Below are 22961 nucleotides of genomic sequence, written 5' to 3' on the forward strand. Positions count from 1 at the left end.
TAAAGCAGTCAGTTATTTGACAGGAAACTAGCTTTTGGAGGGTGCATTTTTTCAAAGACTTTGAAGATGCCCAAAATGATGGCAAATGAATGCAACAGGACATATAAAGGCTAGTAGAATGGGCAGACAAGTGGCAGATGGAATTTAATACAGAGAAGTGTGAGGTGATGCATTTTGACAGAAGGAACAGGGAGAGGCAATATACACTTAATGGCACAGTTTTAAAGTGTGCGCTGGGACAGAGGGACCTGGGAGTTAATGTGCATAGGTCCCTGAAGGTGGCAGGACATATTGAGAGAGTGGTTACCAAAGCATATGGGATCTTGGGATTCATAAGTAGAGGTATTGAGTACAAAAGTAGAGAATTTATGCTGAACCTTTATAAAGCGCTGGTTAGGCCACAAATGGAGTATTGCATCCAGTTCTGGTCACCACACTTTAGGAAGGATGTGAAGGCCCTTGAGAGGGTGCAGAGGAGATTTACCAGAATGGTTCCGGGGATAAGAACATAAGAAATAGGAGCAGGAATAGGCCACTTGGCCCCTCGAGCCTGCTCCGCCATTCAATAAGATCATGGCTGATCTAGGGCTCAAAGCCACTTCCCAGCCCGCTCCCCATAACCCTTCACTCCCTTATCTTGCAAAAATTTGTCTATCTCCACTTTAAATGTATTTAATGACCCAGCCTCCAGAGCTCTCTGGGGCAGAGAATTCCACAAATTTATGACCCTCTGAGAGAAGAAGTTCCTCCTCATCTCAGTTCTAAAAGGACGACCCTTTATTCTGAGACTGTGCCCCTGAGTTCTGGATTTCCCCATGAGGGGAAACATCCTCTCTGCATCTACCCTGTCGAGCCCCCTCAGTATCTTATATGTTTCGATAAGATCACCTCTCATTCTTCTAAATTCCAGTGAGTATAGGCCCAGCCTGCTCAACCTTTCTTCATAAGTCAAACCCCTCATCTCTGGAATTAACCTAGTGAATCGTCTCTGAACTGCCTCCAATGCAAGTACAGGAAACTTTGGTTTATCCGGAGGTTGTATGGCCGGAAACCTCGATCTAACGGCAGAAATCAGCCGCCGTTTTGTTAGGTTTTTTTTCTTTTTTTTTCTTCTCCTAGTGTTTTTTTAAACAGTCAGTCTCTGGAAAGCCTTTCTGAAGCTGTTGCTAAGCTACAGAGACGCTTCTAAGGTACGGGCCGACTGTTTACAAGCTGTTGCTAAGCAACACAGTGTTTGTTGTCAGATACAGAGATGAAAACCTCCGTATCCTTCAATATTAGCACTGGTCTGTCCGGAAGTTTTCATAGATCGGCATCACGCCGGTCCCGTCGGTGCCGGATATCGCGAAATTTCCTGTATATCCTTCCTTAAATAAGGAAACCAAAACTGTACGCAGTACTCAAGGTGTGGTCTCACCAATATCCTGTACAGTTGTAGCAGGACTTCCCTGCTTTTATACTCCAGCCCCCTTGAAATAAAGGCCAACATTCCATTTGCCTTTTTGATTACTTGCTGTACCTGCATGCTAACTTTTTGTGTTTCATGCACAAGGACCCCCAGTTCCCTCTGAACTGTAGCATTTTGTAACCTCTCTCCATTAAAATAATAGTTTGCTTTTTTATTTTTCATGCCAAAGTGGATAACCTCGCACTTTCCCACATTATACTGCATCTGCCAAATGTTTGCCCACTCACCTAGCCTGTCTATATCCCTTTGCAGATTCTTTGAGTCCTCTGCACAACTTGCTTTCCCACCCATCTTTGTATCATCCGCAAACTTGGCTACATTACACTCGATCCCTTCATCCAAGTCATTAATGTAGATTGTAAATAGTTGGGACCCCAGCACCAATCCTTGTGGCACCCCATTAGTTACCGTTTGCCAACCAGAAAATGACCCATTTATCCTGACTCTCTGCTTTCTGTTAGTTAGCCAATTCTCTATCCATGGAATATATTACACCTAACTCCGTGAGCACTTATCTTACGCAGTAACCTTTTATGTGGCACCTTATCGAATGCCTTCTGGAAATTCAAATACACCACATCCACTGGTTCACCCTTGTCCACCCTGCTTGTTACATCCTCAAAGAATTTAGCTACAAGGACAGGTTGGAGAAGCTGGATTTGTTTTCATTAGAGCAAAGGAGGATGAGGGGTGATTTGATCGATGTGTACAAGATTATGACGGGTTTTGATAGGCTAGACAGGGAGAGGCTGTTCCCACTAGTTGATGGTACAAGGACTAGGGGATACAGGTTTAAGGTTTTGGGCAAGAGATACGGGGGGATGTGAGGAAAAACTTTTTAACGCAGCGAGTGGTGAGGACCTGGCGACTCACTGCCGACGGAAGTGGTGGAAGCGGACACACTCAATGTTTTCAGGGGGAGACTGGATTAGCACTTGAGGGAAATAAACGTGCAGGACTCTGGGAATAGAGCGGGGGAATGGGACTGACTGCATTGCTGTAGAGAGAGCTGGCACAGACTCGATGGGCCGAATGGCCTCCTTCTGTGCCGTTATGACTCTATGACTGCAGAGTTCCAAAATTGCATAAGCTAGAAGATCACCAGTGGATACGCCACACCAAAAACCATTCTGGCTATCAAATGGATATTTGTATGAAAATTACAAAGCAAAATCAATAAAAAAGTCACTTAATCAAATCAAACTGGATAAGCTAAAATTATTCAGTAAAAAATATATAATTAATGTTTAAATATTTCCCCTTTAAAATATATTTTTGTTACCCTAAAGAACATACAAATTAGTCATCAATTTTGAGGATCAACATTTAGTGTTACAGGTAGACTATCCTTTATCCGAAAACCTCGGGACCAGCCGTGTTTCGGTTTTCGGAAAATTTCGGATTTCGGAAGGTGGGTCGGGGTCGGTCCGCGGGGGGGTCGGCTTCGGCGGGGGGGTCCGCACGACTTACGCTGACCCTCTGCTCAGCGTAAGTCGTGCGCCACTCTGGTCATGTCGTGCGCACGACTTACGCTGAACGAAAAAACCTTCGGTTTTTAGAGGGTTTCGGTTTTCGGAAGTTCGGATAAAGGATAGTCTACCTGTACTAGAAATAAGCTACTGATGGAGCAGACATGAAAATAAAGCTCATCAATAATAGATCCATACCTGAACAGTAGGACCATCTTCAGGATGCACCACAAAGTGAACATTCTTAAGAAACTTAGAAAATCTCTTACTGCTGAACTTTAGAACTTCCTCAAACATCATTTGAGCAACAAGATCCTTCGGAAAACCCAACTTGCCAGTTCCAATTGCTGGAAATGCGATGGAAACCAGCTGTACTGTTTCCGTGTTATTCAGACAATCCTTGATTATCCTTCGTAACAGCTGGAAAGTAATTTCACACCAGGTGTTTCTATCCAATAATATAATTCTTCAAAAACATGAATTGCTGCATTGACACTGACATTAGAATTTATATTACCTTTTCCGCAGCTCCAGCTCCTTGATCCCACTGAGGAGCTACAACGTGAAATACTGCAGCACAGTCAAGATTACATCCATTTGTTTCATAAATCCTTCCTGGAGCATGTTTTTTACTTTGCTTTTCGTTCCACAGTAACTGTTGGAGCTGTGGGCCAGCTTTCTGTAATATTGCTTGGGAAACTGTGCCACTGTTAAGATCTAGATCCATTCCAACGACATTTACAATGACAGCAGCCTGGAAATAGAAAAACAATTATAATAAAGGTAAAATACATTTTTTGGAATTACTGACGATCTCAAATAAATGAGTTACAGTGAAGACTTACTGTTACATCTTGAATATTTCCTTTGACAACACTGACGTTTAGACCTTCTTTTGTTTGGGCTTTATGCAGGCAATTTATACTTCTTCTATTTACCATGTTGCGAAAGTTGAGCCTTTCTGGCTGCACAGGCGAACTACTTAAAAATTCACCTAATATTTTCTGAACAGCATCTGAAACAGCTCGAACAGTTTTTTCATCCCAGTTTACCAAGTGGATCTCTTTCAGTGTACTGCCTCCATGTGAATCCACACAGTGTTCTCTGATTGATCTGACAATTATTTCTGCACACAAAGGCAATGGAAATCCAAATATTCCTGAACTAATAGCAGGGATTGCTATAGACATAAAATTATGGGATTCTGCGAGACACAGACTCTGCTTCACGGCCCTTCTTAAGCATTTCTTAGCTGTGTCTGCATCAGTATTCATCCATCTTGGTCCAACTGCATGAATAACTTTGGAACATGGTAGGTTACCAGCATCAGTAATAACTGCATCACCAGGCATAAGAGGTCCACGTTTGTCAACAATCCTATTACACTGAGTTTGCAACAGTGGACCAGCTGCTTCTAATAGTGCTCCTGCAAGGCCTCCGGTGTGCTTTAGATCTTCATTTGCTGCATTGACAACCACATCAACACGATGCTTGCACAGATCTCCTCTAGAAACAGCAACTAAAGGCCCACCAGGCAATTGTACTCTACAGTGAGCCTGGCCCAATTCACCATTATCTCCAAAGGCACTATGCTCAATAGATCTTAGAACACAATTATATTTATGCATTGCAGTAGTAATATATATATCTTCTTTTTCTTTGAAAGCCTTCTTTGATCCTGGTTGAGTAATTTTCAAGACTGAACTAATTACTGTGGAAACTGCATCTGATAGTAAATTCTCCACGTGACAGACATTCTCTTGGGGACCTGATACTAAAACACTTGCATCATTTGCCATGTTATTAACAATTATTTTCACACCCATTGGTGGTGTTCCGAAAATGTCAATTTTTTTAACAGCCATCAAAAACTGCAGGACTCCACCAGATTTAAATGGAATGATTTTTTGAATGATTGTGTTTTTCTTGACGAAATCCAAAAGCATTTCAAACACTTCAATCACAGCACCAGAATAGCCAGAGATAATAATCTGCGCATGTCTATCTTGTGATATTTCTTCAATTTCAACCTGTTTACTGGAAGAATTCAGCCTTGCATCCAATTTGTCTTTTAGTTGTGTCCATTCACTTTTTCTGATGACACTTGGATCTTCTATCTCAATACACTTGCAATCAAGATGTTTTTTGATTTGTTTTTCTGCTGCACATAAAGAACTATCTGTATTTCCTATCAGCAGAACGCCGTTATCCTTAATGTCATACACAGCATTGATTCCGTTTGATGTGAACAAGCAGCAAGAAACTTCATTGTGGTCTACTCTTTGTAGAAAACTAGTAAGATGAGGGTTCAGATCAGCTCGCTTTTGTTTCATTTGAACAACTTCTTCCAATATATTACTTTTGGCAACATAAACATCTGAAGGCAAACCATGTAATGCTATACATCCTGCAGTTGAGTTGTATTTCATGCTGAGGTTTGGAAACCGTTTGGACACCTGCTTCTCAAGACCACCACTCAATAATAGATTATATACAGCAGGATCAATAGACACTGTCTCAGTCACACTTTGCTTCTCCCGTTCCAATTTTTCAATGGCACCATCCATAAATGATTTGAATGCTCGTTGTAGAATATCTACACTGTCAGATTCTCCGGACAATATCACCTTTCCCTTTGAAAAGTTTGGTATAACAGCAACATTTTGGTTCAAATACTGATCAAGATCTCCCTGAATTATTTCCCAGATTTGTTGATTCACATCATTTTCAATAGCTTTGTACTTTGACACAAGACTAGTTAAATTGCCTGAAGCTTCCCTTTTCCAGTTCTTTGCAAGTTTTTCGAATGAACCCTCATGTCTTGAAAAAGTTGGAGATATTTTGATCGTGTTTGATTGGTCTGATTCTGGCAATGCAATGTCACAGTTGTGTACTGCCATTTTGTCACTGATTTCCGCAATTCGCCTTTTATCATTTTTAAGAAACTGCAGGATGTAGGGATCAATATCGACAGTGAAGGGATCTGGCATTTTCACAGCTGGTCTTTTGTTCCCATATAAAGCTGAACCCAATGACTTGTAGTAGGGATAGACATGAATTGGTGTTTTATCAATGGTGTGTGTTTTAGACACAATGGTATCCAGAGCTGTAAATAAAACAAAAAGAAAATTATCTTTTAGAAATATGATCTACAGTTGGTTTAAATAGTTTATTTTTTAATATGCAAATATTACCTTCAGAATTTTCAAAAGAAACAACAGCTGCACTGTCCTCAGGTGTCATTTCAATGGCAGTCACAATTCCACATCCATTTTTAGGATTTTCAAAGTAGAGTTTTAAGAAATCTTCACTGATATTAGAAGGCAGATTCTCCACTCTTACACTCTTCGTTATTTCAAGTTGCTGTGGCAGAATTTTTTGTTGGCCTTTCAAAACCTTTTTGGAACACTTTTTGATGAATTCAGTGAGGTCTAAAAATAAATTACAAGAAAATAAACTAATCAATTATTTTTATGTCAATTTATCTGAGCATTATGAAAAAATAACAATTGTGGAGTTGAAGTGGTAGCTTAATACTCATATAACACTTCTGATTATTAGGAAAGCAATTATTTAGGAGACAGCAATTATAATGAGGCAGTATTGTTAATTCTGTGCTCATCAAAGAGAAGCCCATTAGTGCTGGAGAATATAACATTTGCGCCACTCTAATCAGTTCTGCATGATAGTTTCCATCTTCCACTCATTCCATTTTCTGGGATGTTTGCTCACCTCAGTAGTATTCTGTCAACTTGGGAGTAAAAATTGCTTCTACTGGTTGTGAACATGATCAAGATTTCACATTTGATTCTCCTGTGATGCAATGTAATTACCCCTTTGTTTTTGAAAACAATGAGCAATATATCTTTAATAGGAAGATACACAATAGGCCTAATTTACATTGTGGTAACGAGCTGTGTGGCGCCAAACGGGCGTCCCGATGCAGCTCATCAGATTAAGGCTGCCCAATATTGGGCTGCCCCGACCAACAGCTAGGTAACTGTAGGGCGGGGGGGGGGGGGGGGCGGGAGGCGGAGGGGGGTATCCCAATCGGAGGGGAAGGGGGTGGGGGTCCTGGGTTGGCAGCAGTTTTTGTGGGGCCTAGAGAAGTACGTCTGCAAAAATAATTCTAAACTTACCTTTACTGGGCCTCTTCGGTTCCATTGCCCATGGAACTGGTCGGAGCATGCACGCAGTAGCCCCAACCAGTTCCAACCTAAATGGCAATCAGGGTCCTACTGCCTGAAACAGGTGGGCGCTTTGGGCGCTCAGTAGAAGGCCCCTTTCAAAATAGTACCTGTCTCTTCATCGGCTACCGAACCTATTTAGAGGCCGTTACAGCCCCATTAATGCCAAGCGTAGCAAGTGAGTATCAGCCCCAATTTGTTTAAATACGTTTGTGTTTTAAGAACTAGTCCATAAGCACAAATACAATAGAAACATGGTTAACAATGTCTGTTTCTCTGCCTTGTCAATAAAATCACAACACCTTTGAGTGTAGCGATGTATGACACTTCAAGAGAATGATGTTTTTTATCCCCCATCACCCTAATATTGGTACTGTCTCAGAAGATCACAAGAATATTTGGAATCAAGCAACATAACTGACATTGTCCTAGCTCTATTTTTCCTACAGTAAAGCCAATCTTTTTCCCACTAAAAATGTTCAATTACGTGGATTGTGAACTTAAGAAATTTGTAATTAACTCCACGGCAGGAATTTTCCCATTGGAGAGCGTACGGGTTTGGGACGGATCTGCAGTTAAAAGTGTGGAAATTGAAAGCGTGTCGGAAACCCGTTGTCGTCCTGCTGACTTCCGCCTTTAACTCGGACGTGTTTTGAAGCACGCCATGGACACGCTCAGGAGAGGCGGGTGACTTCATTGCTCATTAATTGCTCGTTGAGACCCTCAACTGCCTTTTTAACGTCAGGTTTGGCCTTTAACTGGTTGTGCACGGGATTCACACACCTCGGGAACCTTGCCATTGTGCGAGTTAATTAAGTGACAGCTGGAAAAACACATAAATACTCTCACCTTACACCTGCTTTCTTGCTCTGGCTGACACCAATTTGTGCAGGGATTTATCTCCTCACCGAACTGATGCTCCACAGGACAGAGGGCACCAGCGCAGGGCTGCACCGCGCCAGAGGCGATACCCCAACACAGGGTATACAGGCAGAGGATGAGCTTCCTGGACATGACTGAACAGCAATGCTTTAGAAGGCTCAGGCTATCGTGCCAGGTCGTGGCATACATTTATACCTCGCTGGAACAAGACCTGCTGCCCAGAGGACCTGGTGGACACTCCTTACCAGTGGCTGTCAAAGTCACCACCGCCCTCAACTTCTTCGCCTCAGGCTCCTTCCAGGGATCTGCAGTAGACATTTGTGGGATCTCGCAGTCGGCCGCCCACAGATGCATCACCCAGGTGATGATGCTATGTTTCACAAGTCAGCCAATTATGTAAACTTTGCCACTGATGAAGCCAGTATTACTGAGTGTGTGCTCGGCTTTGCAGCTCTGACTGGCTTCCCACAGGTGCAGGGCATCATCAACTGCACACATGTGGTCATGAAGGCACCCTATCATCCCCCAGGAGTGTTTCAACCGCAAGGGCTTCCACTCCCTCAATATGCAGCTCGTCTGCAACCATAAAAAGATCATCATGCATGCGTGCGCCAAATCCCTGGCAGCTGTCATGACTCTTTCATGCTGCGCCAGTCCACCCTCCCTCAGCTCTTCGCACCTCGAAACAGATTTACTGGCTGGCTGCTTGGAGACAAGGGCTAGCCACTAAAGACGTGGTTGATGACACCATTGAGGAGGCCAGGCTGAGGAGTGTTATAATGACAGCCAGGGGGCCACCAGATGTATCATAGAGCAAGCAATCGGCATGATGAAGATCGCTTCAAATGCCTTGACAGATCTGGAGGAGCCCTTCAGTATGCACCAGCCAGGGTCTCCGGAATCATCGTCATATGCTGAGTGCTGCACAACACAGTGAAAACAGTGACGATTGGAGCTGCAGGAGGAGCAAGGCGCAGAGCGCACAGCCTCTTCAGAGGAGGAGGAGGAACTTGAGCTGGAGATGGCACCAGCAGCAGCAAACATTGCTGCCCGGGAGGGCCTCGTAATGGCCCAATTTACTTAACTTGCACCAGTGCACCCATATGGCTCCCAGATGCTGTACCAACTCGCCCCCACACCCCCCAAACAACACAACAAAGCAGGCCTACAATGACCAAGCCATTCCTGTAACCCAAACCCCCATTGCTTGAGGTTAACATAAGAACATAAGAAGTAGGAGCAGGAGTAGGCCATACGGCCCCTCGGGCCTGCTCTGCCATTCAATAGGATCATGGCTGATCCGAATCTAGACTCACGTCCACTTCCCTGCCCTCTCCCCGTAACCCCTAATTCCCTTAACTGCTAGGAAACTGTCTATCTCCATTTTTAATTTATTTAATGTTGCAGCTTCCACAGCTCTCTGGGGTAGCAAATTCCATAGATTTACTACCCTCTGAGTGAAGAAGTTCCTCCTCATCTCAGTTTTGAAAGGGCAGCCCCTTATTCTAAGATTATGCCCCCTAGTTCTAGTCTCACCCATCAGTGGAAACATCCTCACCGCATCCACCCAATCAAGCCCCCTCACAATCTTATATGTTTCGATAAGATCACCTCTCATTCTTCTGAACTCCAATGAGTAGAGGCCCAACCTACTCAACCTTTCCTCATACGTCAACCCCCTCATCTCCGGAATCAACCGAGTGAACCTTCTCTGAACCGCCTCGAGAGCAAGTATATCTTTTCTTAAATATGGAAACCAAAACTGCACGCAGTATTCCAGGTGTGGCCTCACCAATACCCTGTATAACTACAGCAAGACTTCCCTGTTTTTATACTCCAATTCCCTTGCAATAAAAGCCAAGATTCCATTGGCCTTCCTGATCACCTGCTGCACTTGCATACTAACTTTTTGTGTTTCATGCACCAGGACCCCCAGATCCCTTTGTAATGTAGCACTTTGCAGTTTCTCTCCATTTAGACAATAACTTGCTCTTTGATTTTTTCTGCCAAAGTGCATAACCTCACACTTTCCAATATTATATTCCACCTGCCAAATCTCTGCCCACTCACTTAGCCTGTCTATGTCCTTTTGCAGGTTTTTTATGTCCTCCTCACTCACTGCTTTCCCTCCCATTTTTGTATCGTCGGCAAACTTGGATATGTTGCACTCGGTCCCTTCCTCCAAATCGTTAATATAGATTGTAAAGAGTTGGGGTCCCAGCACTGACCCCTGCGGAACACCACTAGTTACTGATTGCCAGCCCGAGAACGAACCATTTATCCCAACTCTCTGTTTTCTGTTAGATAGCCAATCTTCCACCCATGCCAGTATATTACCCCCAATCCCGTGATTTTTTATCTTGATCAGTAATCTTTTGTGTGGCACCTTGTCAAATGCCTTTTGGAAGTCCAAATACACTACATCCACTGGTTCCCCTTTATCCACCCTGTATGTTACGTCCTCAAAGAATTCGAGCAAATTTGTCAAACATGACTTCCCCTTCATAAAACCATGCTGACTCTGTCCGATTAAATTATGTTTATCCAAATGCTCTGTTACTGTTTCCTTAATAATGGACTCCAACAAATGTCTCACCATTCACTCCAAGTGACAAAGCCACTTCCCAGGAAAGCATCACTGAATCTGGGCGCAGCCTTCTGTCGGTGTGACTCCATGACCCACACAAATCTCTATGATAGCCAGCAAGTGCCACCTCTCCCAACCACCTTTATCTCTCCTCCAACAACCTTCAACTGGGATGTGTGCAAGCCTGCTTTAATTATCCGAGCTGAAAACGAGTCATCGGTGACGTCAGCAGACCCGCTCCAATAATTGGGCCGGGAAACCCGCATGACTGTTTCAATTGATGTCATTGAGTTAAACGCGCAGTGCAGAACGCTGTTAAAAACTTCAGGATGGCGGTCCGCACGCACCCACCCCGACACTCAGGTAAAGATTCCGAGTGTCTGAGTCAACTTAGGCTAGTGAAAACAAAGCTACAAACAGCAAACCAGTTCAAAAAGTCTAACCAGCACACTCACAAATTTAGATTGTAACACCCCGACACCATCTCAGCTGGCTACTATATTTCCAAGTCACATAAAATTCAGCAGAGGGAAGGATTCAAACACCACCAGCATTTTATACAGGATGGGGGAGAAATTCGGTGGAGCCGCAAACGGGGCGCCCAGCTCGCCTGGGCGCCGGAATTACCGCTGCGATTGGAGCAGTTGCGACCGCCGGAAATTCATCTTGAACGCACCAAGAGGGACTAGGGGCACTGCTTGAGGTGCCCCGCGTCCCTCTTAGGGCGCTGAAACTGAATATCGCAGCGCAAAGTGCCACAGCGCCACACGCTGCGGCACGGCGCGCTGTGGTACTGCAGGCCTTCCTCCATTTAGGGGGGAGGGGCCTGCACCAGCGCAGTGACCAATCGCGAGTGCCGGCAAAAGAGCCCGGCACCGTGGAGAAGTGCCGGGCTCTCGGGACACAGCCGGCACTGCCCGGTGGGGGGATCAGGAGGCCGGGGACGGAGGTGCTGGCATGCGGCCACTGAAAAAAATGGCCACCCAGCACCTCCACCTTAATTTGCGCCACTGCCGCCACAGGTAGGCCCCGTGAACCGGGCGCGATTTGCGAATGGCACTAGAGGCGGGCGCTACCAAATATCGCGATCGGGGCGGTAGCGGGGCGCTGCGCACACCGATGACGTCATCGGTGGCGGCGCAGCACAACAGGCTAATGCCGCCATTAGCGCCCCAGCTAAATATCGCGGGAGGCGTGGCCAGTGGCGCTAAAGCCACTGAGTGCCCTCTTTAGGCACTAACTGGTGGCACAGCCCACTGAATTTCTAGGCCGATATCTCCAAAATGCTCATTAGCACTGTTGAACATAATACCAGTTGGTTACTGTATATTCAAGAATAGACACTTATCTCACCATTAATTTAAGCATTAAAAACTTTTATTTAAAACAAGAGTATTTTTAACTGTGTTTAAAATCAAAGTTCTAAATGTTTACAGTGCCAGTGAGCGAAGCATGTGCTGTTGAATATACAGTAACCAGCTAGACTTATATTTAACAATATCCTCCACTTACCAGCATGTTAGATGTACTGCTGTTTAAAATTTTAACATCACAGGAATCCTTCTGCCTGTGCTGAAGGAGTTTCTTGTAATTTGACAGTCACGTTAGCAGCAGTTTGAGCGCCAGACTGAAACTGTAAAGGTGAGGTCGTGGTGAGTGCCCGGCTGGGCTCTTTTGAACTGGTTTTCTGTTCAGTGGCCCCTTCCTGCTGCTATTCTCAAATGCCTTGATACCTGGATTTTAAAAAAAGCAACTCAATGTTCTAAAGTTGCTTTTATGCTGTTCTTATGCTGCTGGTTCCTGACAAGTGGGTCTCACATGGGTGGCAGTGCCCAAAAGCTCAGCGCACAATTTTTTTTTTAAAACAATAAAAACTTGTCTACCTGGTGGTTGGTCCTAGTGACTCAGTAATTTTACATTGGGGTTACTGCTGGGTGTATGAGACCCATACATCAGGAAACAACAGTGCTTGCCCCGCCCTACAGCCAATGTGAAAGCAATTTAATTAACATGTGCATGTAATTAATTTGCACTTAAAGTGGGCTTCATTGTAATAATTTACTCTTTCGTATTACAGTTTGGCACTTCAGTATAATATGCTCAGATACAATATTTTCCCCCAAAAATATAATATATATAAAAAGGAAATTTAAACCTTTCCGTAGTGGAAAAAAAAGTTGAGGGGAGGAAAAAAACCAATATATTGCTGGAAACCAGCTCCCACAAAAGGACTTCATCCAAAATGTTAATCTGTATGTTCTCTTTTTAGGTGTTGATGACCTGTTGCAGATTTCCAACATTGTCTGTATTTCTGTTAATAATTTGCTTTGCTATCTCTTCAAAATAAGAATTTTTCTGCTATATTTTTGTTGCAGAACATCGTAACACAACACCTGGAACTAACAGTTACTGAATACTAACTCTTACCAGTATCAGTTTTGAAAGTCACAACAGCCGCATTTATTTCACTCAACATTTCCATGCTGAAATCATCAGCTTCTTCAGTTAAGTCAGTAAAATTTTCGACCAGTAGATTTAACATTTCACACGTGATATTTTCAGGAAGATTCTGTAGTACTACAGCAGAGGATTGTGGAGGAGCTTTACGCTCTTCTTCATGAAGCCTCCTCACCATTATTTGAATGTTCTCCACTGAATGGGCTTCTTGGCTCAACACTGCCTGAGCATCTTAATAAGAAGAATCACAAAATCAACACAACAAATATTAGTAGCATCAAGACTTTTACTCCTCCCAGTCCCATTGGACTATCATTTCTTTAGTTTCTTGTAAAATTATAAAATGCAAAACTGATCAATGGTATAAGGTGCATCTGATTATTTTTTTAATTGCCAGCATATTTGGGTTGTGAAACAGATAATGTTGTTAATTTGCTGCACAATAGACAATGGTGCCAAAAATATGTGGGTCACGATCCTGGCAGTTACACCAGGATCATGCCAACTAATAATCATCATAATCAACTTTATTGTCATTGTTAGTGCACAAGTGCAGTACAACGAAATGTAGGCTTGCGGCTCCCGAGAGTGTACATTTAGATTAAGACATTTAAACGTTCAACATACATTTGGCTTGTAATACATTAACATAAACATAATAAAGTGCATTGGCAGATGTGCAGGCTTTAGAGTTTATTTGTGGAGTTCAGTAGGATGACAGCCCTGGGAAAGAAGCTGTTCCTAAATCTGGTCGTACGGGTGCGAATGCATCTGTAGCGTCTCCCAGATGGCAGGAGGGCGAACAGACTGTGGCTGGGGTGGGTAGGGTCTTTGATGATGGTCCGTGACCTCCGTAAACAGCGTTTCTGGTATATGTGCTCTATGGTCGGTAGCCGGGTGCCGGTAATGCGTTGGGCAGTTTTGACTACCCGCTGCAGGGCTTTCCGGTCATAGTAGCTACAGCTGGCGCTCTGGCGCTGACCCATCAAAATATCAGTGGGCGAGCACCTTATTACCATGGGAGAGGTGGGCACAAGCACCATTTCAAGCACCTCTGACACCCATCTGCCAATGCTGGCTAGGAACTCTCGTGCCCGCTCGCCCGCGAATGAGGGGTGGCATGAGTTTCCTAGGTCCTCCTCGAGCCGAGACATGCCCCTCAGCTACTTGAGTGAGGGGGAGCCAATATGTGAATTACTTTTTTTAATGTCCTTATCTCTGGGGGTCCAAGCCACTTGAGGGGCCCAAAGCCAATTCTTAAATATTAACAGAGCTTTCAGTTTCAGATCTGACTAACTTGCTGTGGATTTCTAGCGTTTTGTATTTCTAACCATAAAATAATTTGTTCAGACATAAATTAAGCTCCATAGTTCACCTAGTTTTTAAACAAAATAAAAGTTAAAATAGTCTTTCCCTATTCCTGACCGAATCATTTTGTTTAAAAAGAGCAGTTATCATTCCAACATTGCCATTTGGACATCAGGGGGGGCGATTTTGCCAGCCCTGGGGAGGTGGGACTGCCGGGAAAATGGCAGAATCTAGGGGTGGATACCAATCCCGCCCCTCAACCTGCCTGCGTGCCAGCTTCCCAGCAGGCTGCTACCCGACCCACGCTGGGAGCCGCCTCCTTGAAATAGGAAGGGGACTAGTGCCAATTAACTGCCTGTTAACAGGTAGTTAACAGGCAGTTTTTTGGATAATCCCTATTTTGAGCCCTAAAGTGTGGGTTCCCCAATGTCTCCGAACCTCGCCTGGGTCAGCGAGGCGAGCCGTGGGTCTGCGGGGCCGAGATGTCCGGTGTGCAGGTGAGTGATGGGTGCATGTGTTCAGAGGTAAGTGTGTGAGGTGAGACTTAAGTGTTTTAAAAGCTTTACTTACCTTTGCTTCTTCCTCCAGGCTTCAACCCTTCAGGTCTCGGGAGTCCCTCATCTCATCGGCAAAGAAAGCAGAATGGCCGCTGCATTCTCAAATGCATCAGCCTTCTGCCCGTATCTGTAGCTCTCATGTGTATTTAAACCAGATCTGCTAACATTCAATCCAGCTGATGCTGGCTTCTCACCCTTTCCCAAGGCATTACTTGCCAGTTCCCAGTGCTTCATGCTCCAACATAAAATTAAACTCCAAAAAAAAAATCAAAAAGTGGATTTAAAAATCAAAATAAAAGCAAAAACCAACTTTGTGACATTTTGCTTTGTTTCTGTTAGAACATCGAAGCATGTGGCTGTGTTTGGAAAGGGGGATATGTGTGACCATAGGTGGGAAAGAAAGGGGGAATGTGTGGCTGTACGCAGGGAAGAATGAAGGAAAGAAAGGAGGAAAGGAACACATAGTAACTTTATTAACAATAAGGCTTATGGTAGATTTGTGAGAGTATGCACTTCTCAGAATTGTGGCCTCTGGGCAAAAGTTAGTGGGCCTGAAAGTCCAAAGCCCTTCTGGGGCACTCTTGCTGGGAGTGTGGTGGAAAAATTGTGAATTACACTGAGACCTGAATACACCAGCTCCTGGCTTTCTTCAACAGTTTTCACAGCATCGTGTTTGGGATGGAACTTCTGCCCACCCCAAATATGGTCCGTTGTGTCAGAGGCTGCATGGCTAGGGGAGGGGACTCTCAGCCTGGGAATCAGCCAAGTGAAGGCAGGTATACTGTCCTGCCAGCTGGTGGAGGTGGAGCTTAAAACATTTCTGGCACATTATAACAGTGGGACTGACAGGTTTACTTGACACTGGCAACAACATTCTCGGGGGCAGGGTTTGCGGGCAAAGTGTCCCCCGTCCCAAATGGGCACTTCACACCAGGATTCCTGTTCTCCCCATTCTGGCAGGTGTCCACCATTGACATTATGATGAGGTGACAGGCGTTGACCCCACATATGTTGGCTGGGTCAGCGGCAGAAGTTGCCAATGAACAAATTATGGCTCTTACACCAGGCTCAAGGGTCCACAGATTTTCAGGGCTAATGTATACCCCTGACCTACAGTAAGGAACATGGGAAATAAATGCTCCTCTTGCACTCAATTATTGCAGCCACAATTAAACAGCTGCTGCTCAGTTTTTGACCAAATTCATTTTATTCTGTCACCATATTACTCACTACATTTTCTGAAAAATCTTTAAAAGCGTTCTGAACTTGATCAAATTCAAAACTCAGGATTATATCAAGATGTTCAAATATAATTACACATCTTTAAACAGTTGTGTAAATGTTAAAACCTATGGGATGTTGATACTATAACGGATTTTATTTCAAGGGAATATGTAGGAAATAGCGTGGTATTTTTTGAACTGTGACCAATCAGATGTGCTGCAATGGTCTTTCCAGGTCCTGTATATTCACATATTCCTAAGTAAAATAGTGGCTTTCTCTTTGGCAACAGGACAAAGTCCATCAAAAATATAAGCATCACTTTTTAAGATGTGACATAAGCTTGAAACACTGTATGAAGGGAACATAGGAACAGGAGTAGGCCATTCAGCTCCTCGAGCCTGTTCCACCATTTAATGAGATCATGGCTGATATGAAAGGCATTCAGTATCCACTAATATCAAAGACAAGAAATTTAAACAATGTATTTGTTTAAAGCAAATGTGGAGGAATATTCTTCTCATTTTGGATCCTCCTGGTGCCATTCCTAATACTCTGAATTCCCCAAATTGCCAATACCACAGACTTATTAATGTAGTGTATGTGCCTTTAAGTCAGAACTACTTTTACAGCTCCTGTATACTGTAGTACCGGCAGTGACCACACCGGTATATAAGCTTTGCGCATGCCTCTGCACCCCCAGTCCTGAGACTACCCTCCTCCAGTAAAGACCTGTTTATTGTTGATGTACAGCATCCGTGTGATTATTTAATAACAGCATATCCTCTGAATCATGGATCCAACAGTGGCGACGAGTGTCGATTCGAATCTACCTGCAACATAAAAAAAAAAGTCGAAGCCAGGAACACGGGCGTCGACCACAAGCAACCGCCCAGCCGTCAGGCAGAGATTGAACTTCACAGGGGAGGCTGTGGAGAGCCGGGCTTGGTTCCCCAGCCACGACGAGCAGCAAGAGACCGACGACAGGTCCAGCGCAGACCCTTCCCGAGCAGCGGCGGCTGGAGCCGACCAACGGCGGAGAGAAAGCCGAGCAGCGTCGACGGGGTAAGACAGAGGGTGAAGAGCGCAGGGCGCAGCCGGGGGTTGAACACCGAGCGGCGTCGAGAAAAAGAAAACAAACCGGAGAAAGAGAGGGTAAAGAAACAGCCGGGTTCTAGACTGAGCGGCGTCGAAAAATATAAAAAGAACGCGCAGAGCACAGCCAGGGCTCACGGGCTGAACAGGGTCCGCGGGGCGAAGAAAGGGGAGCGCGGGAGACGCCATTGAGCCGCGGAGAAGGAAGAGCGCGGGAGACGCCATTTTTAGAAGCCGCAGCGGAGAAGAAGGGCGAGCGCGGAAAGGAAGGAAAGCGCGGGAGACGCCATTTTGTGCCAGCGGAGAAGAAGGGGAAGCGCGGGAGGCGCCATTTTTGACAGTTAACTCACACCCAAGGATGCCGAAGAGTGGCAGTATCTCTACGTTCGACAATGAAGTCGAAGATTGGGCGACATATGTGGAACGTATTGAGGTGTACTGCAGGGCGAATGATGTGCCAGATGCTAATAAAGCACTGGTTCTGTTAAATTCCATGGGTGCAAAAACTTATGGGTTACTGCGAAATCTAATAACCCCAGAGAAGCCGGTAAACAAGAATTTTGAAAGCATAGTAGAAATCCTACAGGACCACTTAAACCCCACACCGCTGCTGATAGCAGAACGATTTAAGTTCCATAAAAGGAACCAACACAAAGACGAAAGCAATGCTGAGTACCTAACGGAACTGCGCAAGCTATCGAAACACTGCCAGTTTGGAGCAGGACTAGCAGATATGTTAAGGGACAAGTTTGTGTGTGGGCTACAGAGTGAAGGAACCCAGAAACGGCTTCTGTCGGAAAAGGATCTTACGCTGGACAAAGCTTTCAGTATGGCAGTATCACACAAAACAGCCGCAAGGGGCGCTGCAGAGATACAACGGAGACTGCAAGAATATGGCACCAATGAAATGTCCTATGGAACAGGGAAGTGCTATCGCTACGGCAGAACACATGACCAGAAAGATTGTTGGTTCAAGGGCTAAGTGTGCAGACAGTGTGGGAAAGCAGGACACATAGCAAGAGTCTGCAGGTCTGGGAAGAAAACCAACAGTAAGAAATCTCCACAGGAGAAGTACAAAAAGGTACACCAGGTGATGGACAGTGGTTCAGACGAACAGAAAAGTGACACAGACTCCGGAAGCAAGGAGCTGCGTTGTCTGAAACTACATAAGGTAACCGAAATGGAGGATCACCAGACTATCTGGGTTACACTCAAGATAGACGGAGTCCAAGTGAAAATGGAATTGGACACAGGGTCAGCTCTAACAGTCATAAATCAAAGAGACTACAAGCGGCTATTTTCACACATACCCTTGAAAGCTAGAGATTGTCTTGAAGACGTATACGGGGCAAAAAGTCTACCCCAAAGGAAAAATAAGGGTGAAAGTGACATATAAAGGCCAGGAAATACCTAAAATGGATATATATGTATTGCCAGATGGAGGACCACCACTGCTAGGACGTGAATGGATCCGGAAGATACAATTAGATTGGCATTCCATACAGGCACTGAAGGTTGAGGCCAAAAAGGATGACGACGTCACACCTGGACGACTGTCAAAAATGCTAACTGACGCCAAAGAAGTGTTCCAGGAGGGACTAGGAACTCTAAAAGGCATAACAGCAATGATTAAAATAGAGGAAAATGCAAGCCCAAAGTTTCTTAAGGCCAGACCAGTGCCTTATGCGATCAGACCAGCTGTCGAAGCAGAGCTGGAAGGGTTGGAACGTTCAGGAGTACTGTCCAAAGTGGACTGGAGCGAGTGGGCTACACCCATCGTTCCTGTAATGAAGAGGTCGTTGAGTAATACACCTGGGGAACCAAAGAAGGTCCGCATCTGTGGGGATTTTAAGGTGACAGTGAACCCAGTCCTTCACATGGTGCAATATCCGCTTCCACGAATTGAGGATATTTTCGCCTCGCTATCTGGAGGTAAACGCTTCACCAAAATTGATCTAGCCCAGGCGTACTTGCAAATGGAGGTAGAAGAAGCTTCGAAACAATACCTTACGATCAATACTCATAAAGGTCTCTATCAATACAACCGGCTGGTGTTTGGAGTAGAATCAGCTCCGGCTATTTGGCAAAGGGCAATGGATCAAGTCCTGCAAGGGATTCCAGGGGCCCAGTGTTATTTGGACGACATCTTGGTCACGGGCGAAAATGACGGTGATCACCTCGCCAACTTGAAGAAGGTGCTCACCAGATTAAAGGAGTATGGGCTACGAGCTAATCGCCACAAGTGCGAGTTTTTCCAGAAACAGATCTCGTATTGTGGCCACGTCATCGATGAAGAGGGGTTACATAAGTCCCCTGACAAGACTAAGGCAGTAGTCAAGGCTCCAGCACCGGAAAATGTGTCACAACTGAGGTTGTTCCTCGGGCTGGTGAACTACTACCACAAGTTCTTACCAAATTTGTCTACAGTATTACACCCACTGAACACCCTACTGCAAACAGGGGTACCATGGGAGTGGGATGACGAACGTAGATGAGCTTTCCAGAAGTGTAAAGAATTGATCACATCAAAAGAGGTGTTGGCCCATTTCAACCCAGCACTACCAATTCGTTTGGCATGTGATGCATCACCCTATGGTATTGGAGCGGTGCTGTCGCACAAATTCCCAGACGGGTTGGAGAGGCCAGTAGCCTTTGCGTCTTGGTCACTAACCTCAGCCGAGCGCAACTACGCCCAGATTGACAGGGAGGCCCTCAGCCTAGTATGGGGAGTAAAAAAATTCAACCACTATCTGCATGGGCAGAAGTTCACCTTGCTGACTGACCACCAACCACTTGTCTCCATCTTTAATCCTAAGAAGGGCATTCCAGTGATGACTGCACAGCGGTTACAAAGATGGTCCCTGTTTCTAGGGGCGAATCAATATGAAATGGAATATAAAGGCACGAAACAGCATGGGAACGCTGATGGGCTATCGCGCCTGCCACTGCCTACTGTGGAGGAAGCACCAGCAGTGGACCCTATCGAGATATTTTATTCATCAATAATTGAACGATTGCCAGTAACAAACGCGGATATAGAGGAGACCTGAAATGATCCGACGCTGTCGCGGGTATATGAATTGACGGTGAGGGGATGGCCAACACATGGCGACTCACTGTTGCCAGCATTCTCATCCAGAAGAGAACAGCTGTCAGTATGCCAGGGGACAGTGATGTGTGGATCCAGAGTGGTGATTCCACCCAAGTTAAGGGAGAGAGTGCTAAATGAGCTACATGAAGGTCATCTGGGGGGAGTGAAAATGAAAAGCCTTGCTAGGGCTTATGTGTGGTGGCCGGGAATCGATCAACAAATCGAAGACCTAACTAAGAGCTGCTTAGGATGCCAGAAGGTCCAAAATGCACCACCACATGCCCCTCTACACCCATGGGAGTGGCCCTCCTCTCCATTGCAACGGGTGCATATTGATTTCGCTGGTCCATTCATGGACTCAATGTTCTTAATAGCAGTGGATGCTCATTCAAAGTGGCCTGAGGTGATAAAAATGTCTTCAACCACTACAGAGAAAACGATTGCAGTCCTACGGACCATATTTGCCAGAAACGGTTTGCCAGAGCAGATTTGCTCTGATAATGGACCACAGTTTGTGTCCGACGAGTTCCAAAAATTTCTGAAAAGGAATGGGGTAAGGCATTACACATCCGCCCCGTATCATCCAGCCACAAATGGATTGGCTGAGAGGTTCGTACAAACCTTTAAGAAGGCGATAAAGGCCATGTGCGACGATGAAATTCCACTACAGCATAAGACGGACAATTTCTTATTAGCCTACCGAAACGCGATACATGCAGTTACCAACCAGAGCCCGGCCAGGATGTTCTTTAACCGAAGGTTGAGATCTCATCTGGACTTGCTCAGACCAAATGTGCAAAGAAATGTTGAGGACAAACAATTCCAGCACATCAATGAGAAGCCGACAAGGAGCTTCAATGTAGGGCAACCAGTCTTGGCCCGTGACTATCGAACAGAGAAATGGCAACCCGGAACGATATGTACAAGGCAGCGGCCATTAATGTACACAGTGGATGTCGGGGAGAACATTGTGAGACGCCACGTCGATCAGATCTTAGTGTCACAGGAACGCGTCAACCCCATGTCTCGAGTACCTGGGGATGAACCCGACATACCGGTAGCATCTACTTCAGACCCAGTAGCAGTGGAACCCGATGAACTACCCGATGAAAAGGGGTCAGAATTGCCTCTGCACCAAGAACAAGAACCTCTGGAAAGGCGCTATCCCGAAAGGGTCAGGAAGCCACCCCAAAGACTGAATCTATAAAGGGACTTTTGTTGTTTAATGTACATGTTGAAATGTTAATTGTTATTTGAATATTAGGGGTATTACTAATCTAAAAGGGGAGGAATTGTAGTGTATGTGCCTTTAAGTCAGAACTACTTTTACAGCTCCTGTATACTGTAGTACCGGCAGTGACCACACCGGTATATAAGCTTTGCGCATGCCTCTGTACCCCCAGTCCTGAGACTACCCTCCTCCAGTAAAGACCTGTTTATTGTTGATGTACAGCATCCGTGTGATTATTTAATAACAGCATATCCTCTGAATCACGGATCCAACAATTAACGCCTAACTAAAATATTTTAAATTGATCTATACATCATTTTTTCTTCTACTTTCTGTCTCAGCCACTCAATTCCACATATTCTGCACTAGTAGCGTTCAGTCCACAAACAAACATCAACCTGCTTGTGGAAAGACACTCTTGCATTGCCCTCTTGAGCTCCCCATAATTTGTCAATAGGAGGAATATGTTCCTATGAATATTTCCATACAGGGTGAAACAATGTTTTAACTTTTTCAAAGAAAGTATAAGTACCTTTTTCTCTTTTGGGTTGTTTTCTTACAGAATTCAGGTCCTGTTAAAGCACAAAAATTTCAAGATTTAAAAGGAAACCTACACTATATTTTATATTTACAATTTACACAATATACATTTAAACTTACATATTGTTCTGGAGTCAGTTGTGTTGCTCCTGCCCAGTCCCCTCCAGCGGCTGCCTGAGGTAGTCTGACAGTAAAACTAACTTTGCCCCTCTTTTGTAGATCAATTTCATGAGCCTCTTTCTCCAATACACGACATCTTGCTAAAGAAAACATTAGGAGGAGCAGTTGTAAGTTCTAGATTACATTTTAAATGGCAACATGTATCAAAGAAATACTTCAATAATATAAAATGTATTGATAGGAATAGTGGAAATTAATGTTTATTTTCCTCAGAGTCTCGTGCAGTATTACAACACATTCATCTTTCAGTGTGTAGTGACACAAAATAGCAGAGTGCAGGTTAATTTACCACACGGCAGGTCCTAAATATCAACAATACTATCAGAAAAGGTGGCAAGTAAAGTCAAAGTGCTTCCACACAGGCGGGAAATAACTTAATCGCTGAGCAAATATTTATCAGGGATGTCAGAGTACGAGAGGGTTGCAAATGTTACACCCCTGTTCAAAAAGGGGGAGAGGGAAAACCAGGTAACTACAGGCTAGTCGGCCTAACGTCGGTGGTGGGGAAACATTTAGAGACATTAATCTGAAATTAATTGTCACTTGGAAAAACAAAGATTTATCAATAACAACTCACACGGATTTGTAAAAGGTAAATCGTATTTGACTAACTTGATTTGAGTTCTTTGATGAAGTAATGGAAAGGGTGATGAAGGTATTGCAGTTGATGGTGTCTGTATGGACTTTC

General features: G+C 44.6%; 1 protein-coding gene across 4 annotated transcripts in view; it reads right to left on the minus strand.

The window, feature by feature from the left end:
- The window catches only part of LOC147120503 (protein mono-ADP-ribosyltransferase PARP14-like), a 163956-nt gene that overhangs the window by 135024 nt on the left and 5971 nt on the right, over positions 1–22961 (minus strand). For 3 of the 4 annotated variants that reach the window (XM_085986522.1, XM_085986520.1, XM_085986523.1), the window contains exons 2-8: positions 22214–22353; positions 22086–22125; positions 13021–13281; positions 6132–6368; positions 3783–6043; positions 3455–3691; positions 3136–3357 (exon numbers count right to left, since the gene is read on the minus strand). The exons of the other annotated variant lie outside the window; for it this stretch is intronic. In XM_085986522.1, coding sequence (XP_085842648.1) covers positions 3136–3357; positions 3455–3691; positions 3783–6043; positions 6132–6368; positions 13021–13281; positions 22086–22125; positions 22214–22353 — 3398 coding nt within the window. The remainder of the gene's footprint in view (positions 1–3135; positions 3358–3454; positions 3692–3782; positions 6044–6131; positions 6369–13020; positions 13282–22085; positions 22126–22213; positions 22354–22961) is intronic. 4 annotated transcript variants of the gene reach the window in all.

This window comes from Somniosus microcephalus, chromosome 4 (genome assembly GCF_052327205.1).
Source record: "Somniosus microcephalus isolate GS21.2 chromosome 4, FLI_Smic_1.0, whole genome shotgun sequence".
NCBI lineage: Eukaryota > Metazoa > Chordata > Chondrichthyes > Squaliformes > Somniosidae > Somniosus > Somniosus microcephalus.